At 63.3% G+C, this 5,228-nt stretch overlaps 1 protein-coding gene across 1 annotated transcript; it reads right to left on the bottom strand.

Annotated features, from left to right (window-relative positions):
- Positions 1-815: 815 nt before the first annotated feature.
- Positions 816-5,228, bottom strand: LOC116878316 (carbonic anhydrase 15-like). The gene is made up of 10 exons (XM_032875658.1): positions 4,890-5,228; positions 4,600-4,635; positions 3,826-3,996; positions 3,112-3,272; positions 2,946-3,029; positions 2,559-2,625; positions 2,257-2,423; positions 1,860-2,152; positions 1,679-1,739; positions 816-854 (listed from the first exon to the last, which is right to left on the bottom strand). The coding sequence occupies exons 1-10, from the start codon at positions 4,954-4,956 to the stop codon at positions 816-818; spliced, it is 1,146 nt and encodes a 381-aa protein (XP_032731549.1). The 5' UTR covers positions 4,957-5,228.

Below are 5,228 nucleotides of genomic sequence, written 5' to 3'. Positions count from 1 at the left end.
GCCCGGCTCCGCTGGCGGTGGCGGCTGCAGCGCAGATGGCGGCGGAACCCGGGCGCCCGTGGGTCCAGGCGCGCACCGCATACGGCGCGAGCGAGGCGCTGCGACGGGCCGTTGGCCGCCGGCGGGACCCCGGGCCGCAGGCCAACGGGCCGGGCCCTGAAGAAGCCCGCGCCCCGGGTCGCCTGGCTCGCCTGCGGGGCCAGCTCCGGGCCGAGGCGGCGGCGCGGGCCGACGAGCCTCGGCTGCTGAGGGTGGTGGAGCGCGCGGGGGCCGTGGCGGGGGAGGCCCGGGCGCCAGGGGCCGCGGGGCGAGCCGACGCGCGCAGCAGCGGCTCGGTGTGCTCTGTGTGCGGAGAGCCGCGCGGCGGGGCCACCTACCCGGCGGGGGTCCTGGAGGTGAGCGAGCGACGGCTGCAGGAGGGCCTGGCGGCTGTACGCGCCGAATTGGGCGCGGGGCTCGAGGCGCTGCGCGCGGAGCTGCGTGCTGAGCTGGACGCCCTGCGCGAGCTGCTGCCGCCCCCGCCGCCGCCCGCCCGCCGGGAGCCCCGCGCCGCCCCCCGTGCTGCGCCCCGCGGCCCAGCCCTGCTGCGGGCGCTCGGAACCATGAATGCCTTGGCCGCGGCCGCGAGACCCGCCGACGACACCCCGGACGGCCCCGCGGACGGCGGCGCGAACAGGGCCCCGGCTAGGAAGAACTTCAAGAAGACGCCGGTACCGCCCGGGGCCGCGCAGGGCAGCGGGGATTGAGGGCGGACCCCGCCGGGGGTCGCCGGGACCCGGGACAGATCCACCCAGCTCGTGGATGGAGAAGGAGCCTCAGACGCCGCCTGCTAGAGCTCCGGCCTTGGGATGTAGCTATCGGGACGCGAAGAGCCTGGGGACTCCCGGGGATCAGGTCTGGGGAGTGCAGACGGCTTTGTGCCTGAGACCCAGTCTGGGCTGGAGGAGGGGCGGAGGCCCTTTTCGCCTTAGACCTGCAGAAGGGTCTGCCTCAGGGGAGGGTGCCGGTTTTTTCTGTTCTGGGGTTTTTGTTTTTTGTTTGTTTTTCTTAAGGGTCTTGGGCCCAAGGCTGGGCCTCCAAGCACTGAGATAATGTGTGACCCACACTTAACTCAGCAGACATTAGGGGCACGTGGGTGGCTGGGACATTATCACCTGGACACAGCCTCACTCAGGACAATGCTGCGCAGATGTGCAGCTGCAGTCCACAGGCCATGAGCTGGAGGGCAGCCTGACCCTGGCCAGCTTCACTCTACTGGTGGACCCAGCTTGTCACTGGACAGTAGTGCCTGGACACAATGGCGACTCATCTTAGCTTCGCTGTGGATGGTGACGCCAAGGACACTTAACCCTTCACCTAGTCTCACCACAGGCTCTCCAGAAAGTGTCACCCTACACTCAGTCTCCACAGCCTAACCTCCCATTGTCAGCTAGGCTCAGTTTCACTAGCTGTCCTTGTCACCAGGACGCACTCACCTACCACAGTCTGCAGCAGAAAACCCCAGGCCAGAAGCTTCTCATCTCCTGGCCTCAGGGAATTGCACGTTTAAGTCACCGTTTAACCCATACAGTGGGGTCGGTCAGCCAGCTTGTTTTTTAAAATAAAATATGTAGTCTAAAGACTTTAGCAGGTGGTATTTCTAGGACCTGCTAGTTTTTCTTCGTGGAAATGGGGGCACCTTCTCCCTCTCAGAGGAAGCAGAGGAGGTCTCCACGTTCTGGGTGGCCGGCTGGGACTGGCTGTGATGGGGTAGGGGAGGGGTGTTCAGGGGTCTCCCCATTGTGCAGCACACCAAGGCCTCAGTGGGCTTAGGGTAGGAATGCCGGCTCCGTGGGAGAGGCAGTGCTCTCCCACCCCACCCCCCGCAAGGTACGTGAGGGCAAGGGCACTCGGCATCGTTTATTGTGGGAAGGGGTTGAATCTGGCTCCTGGGGTCCTGCAGGAGCCACAAGTTGAGGCCCAGGCTCAGCAGAGCCCCATGCACACGGGCTAGGAATGGGGTGGGGACGGAGGCTGCCACGCGAATGGAGGCACCGAAAGAGGCCGATACCCTGCGCCCCCCTAGAGGCTGCTGGGGGCGGAAATTCTCCGTGAGCGGTGTGGGGCTTGAGCCAGGGAGCCCGGCCTGGGGCACAGTCTGGAACTGAGCCACCTGGGGTTTTGGGGCAGAGACAGATCAAGACGTGGGTGGCCTGGGGTTTCAGGAGGCAGGGAGGAGGAGGGCAGCACTGCCCAGGGAAGAGGTTGAGGCCCCACCTGCGCACGCCCGATGGGGATCGGGCCCTCAAAGACCGTCCAGACAACCGCGGGTTGGCAGCCAGGTGTGGTCAGTGACCCTGCGTAGCGGTAGTAGCGCAAGAGGCCGGAGGCACCCGGCAGCAGCGAGGCCAGTGGGAAGGTGGATGTCAGATTCACCGAGGCCCCTGGGCAGGGGAGGGGAGGCGGGATTGGAGTCGGCCTCCCTGTACCCAGCCAGTCCCCACCTCCAGCACCCCTGAGCCACTACCACCGCCCCTCCCCCCCGCCCTGCCGTGGCCCGTGACCCTGTGGCTCCTCACCGCGCTGACACACGTTCTTCAGGCCCGACACAAGGGCAGAAAAGTTGGCATTGTCAGTGTCCTGCTCCTGGGGAGGGGACTCCAAGTGAGAGGGGCTCCAAATGGACGGGTCTCAAAGGGGGAACTCCAAAGGGATCTAGGGGAGACTGTAAGTGGCAAGAGGGTACACTCCTAGTAGAGGTCAGCTGGGAGATCTGGGGGAAGGTCCCCTCCACTGACCCTGCAGACCCAGGACCTCTGGCTGGCCCCATCCTCCTACAAACCTTATGCACTCCCCCCACAGCTTGACAGGCCCATTCTGCCCCCTTTGCAGACCTCCTTTCTGGGAAGCACAAGGAGTCACAAAGCCCCTCTCTCCCTCTCTTACTACCAGGGGCCCTCCCTCACTGCCAACTGCACCGCCAGCACGGCCAGCCCGTCAGGGTGACTTCGCGCCTCCCCCAGGCTCGTGTTCATATGGACCACATGCATCTGGAGAGGCACAGATCATGAGAGGTACCAGCTGTCCCTTCCACGGGCCACTCCCGCCACCCTACCCCATGCCCAAGCCCACCTCCATGGGGCGGCGCTGCCCATCCAGGCTGTGCTCTGAACCTGCTTGCCCAGGGCCCCCCCAGTGGAAGTGCAGCTGCAGCGCGCGGTAGGCAGGTAGGGGCAGCCCAGCACCCCGAATCTCCAGAAGGCTCTGCGCGCCAGCGTCCACGTGGAGCACCACTGAGGGTAGGGAAGCACGTGACTCTCTCTTCCACACCCCCCCCACCCTTGTGCTCTTAGGGCCCAGGGTGCCAACACAGGTCCCCTTTGGCCAGTCTGCTCCCTGGCTGGGCTTCCACGGAATTGGTACCTCATTTGGGGTCCAGGCCCCTCTGCGGGTCAGACCGCAGGGGAATACCCACCCTGCAAGGACGGGGGACAGGGTGATACTCCTATGGCTGGAGTTTTGTCCCAACACAGCTGTGTGTGATATTGGGCGGTTGTGATGACATCCTGATGCTGGGGAGGGTGCGCTCTGACTTCTGGGAATGTCCTGGTTCCTAGTCCTAGGGGTCAATGGCTGATTGCTATTGTTGGGGGGTGGTTTCCTGTTGGAGGTGTCTTTACCAACATGTGTGGATGTTCCTGTGCTGATTGTGGAGATTTTGATCCTTGTGTTTGTGTGTGGGGGGGGAGGGGCGGCTAGTTCCTACTCCCAGGTGGTTCCTGCTCCTTTCTGGGCCCGGGGCGGGGTGGGGGGCGGTGGGGTGGTTCCTGGTCCCAGGGTACTGACCTGTATGGCCATTATTCTCCAGGATCCATGGGCCTGGAGGTGCTGAGTTGTAGCCTTGGAAGATGAAAGGTCCCAGGGTGGGGTCCCGCTGGACTAAGTGAAGGTCAATGTTGATGGGGGACTGGGCTGGGCCCCCACAGGCAGGGGCCATCTCCTTCCAGTGGGTGGGTCCTGAGGAAAAAGGCTAGGAATCTGTGGGTGGGTTACGGAGGCAACTTGGGGGTACAAAGAGGAAGACGGTGGTCCTTCACACATACACAGAGAATTGCCCAGCCTCAGGAAGCTTGTCTCTGCCTCCCCCCCAACCCCCACACACCTAGACAGGTCACAACTGCCACACACACCCTAACCTAGCTGGATCACAAAGTCTGTAACTCTCAAACAGGCAGGCCATACTGCAGTTACCTGCAGGTAGACTGTGCCGCAGGGAATGGGGGTGGAATGGTCCCCTGGCCCAAAAGTCCCACGCCCACATGGAGCACCTGAAACACCTGCTCACACATGGGCTGGCCACACTGACAGCCTTACAGGCCCCACCGACACGAACAGCTTGGCACACGTGGCAGGCCTGGAGGTCACATCAGCAACAGACCCGGACACACATGCAGGGGGACAGTCACAGCCAGCTGCGGTGACCCAGGACTCCAGACAGAAATGTGCAGGGACCACAGCAGCTCCGCATGCACGCCGCTTTTGGGTCACGCTAGCACCGGGCCATCATAGGACAGACATCCCACACAGCTTCACACGATATTCTGGATACTCTGTCCTCACCGCACTTCGGGTCCTGAGAGTCATAGCACCAGGTGTCTGCGGACAGGGGACAGGGTACTGAGATGAGGGACAGCCATCTGGGTCCTTGCCACGCTCCATCCCAGCCAGGGTCCAAGAATGGGGGTGCAGGGCTTAAGCCAGAGGAGGCTGGTGCAGACCCTGCTCTTCTGTCCCAGACTCCGGTATCTCCTCCCCCCAAGAAACCCCCCAGTGGTAGGGCTTAACAGAGAGCAGGGGGATCTACAAGGGAGTGTAGATTCTAGAACGGATGGGGGGGCCCAGGTGCTCACCGTTTGAGTCCCCGCACACCAACAGTGGAACTATGAGGAAGGTGAGTGCAAAGCCCTGGGACCGCATGGTGTAGCTGCTGCAGATTCCGGAGGACTGGAAAGTGCCAGAGGACAGTGGGGGTAGGCAAGGCAGCTGTTTGTTAGTGGGGAGGGTGAGGGGAGTGGCTAAGTCTTGAGGGCTCACTGGCAGGCCACTGCAGAGAGGGTCCAAGGGGGTGGTGTCCAGGCAGGGCCACCAGCAGGGAAGACCGAGGTCTGAGATCACCAGGCACAGGCTCTGATCCCAGGGCCGAGTGCCAGCCACAATCACTGGTATTCACTGGAGCAAAGCCTTTTAAA

This window comes from Lontra canadensis, unplaced genomic scaffold, assembly GCF_010015895.1.
Source record: "Lontra canadensis isolate GAN:19392208 unplaced genomic scaffold, GSC_riverotter_1.0 scaffold57, whole genome shotgun sequence".
NCBI classification, from domain to species: domain Eukaryota; kingdom Metazoa; phylum Chordata; class Mammalia; order Carnivora; family Mustelidae; genus Lontra; species Lontra canadensis.
This window is presented reverse-complemented; position numbering and strand designations above follow the sequence as displayed.

Bases quoted from the DNA above. Each gene is read 5' to 3' on its own strand.
- LOC116878316 (XM_032875658.1), bottom strand. From the start codon at position 4,956: ATGCGGTCCCAGGGCTTTGCACTCACCTTCCTCATAGTTCCACTGTTG. The intron at 3,273-3,825 runs GTCAGTACCCTG...CCCTACCCTCAG, and splicing joins GGAGAATAATGGCCATACAG to TGGTGCTCCACGTGGACGCT. The intron at 2,153-2,256 runs GTGGGGCCTCAA...CCAAAACCCCAG, and splicing joins TCCCCATCGGGCGTGCGCAG to GTGGCTCAGTTCCAGACTGT.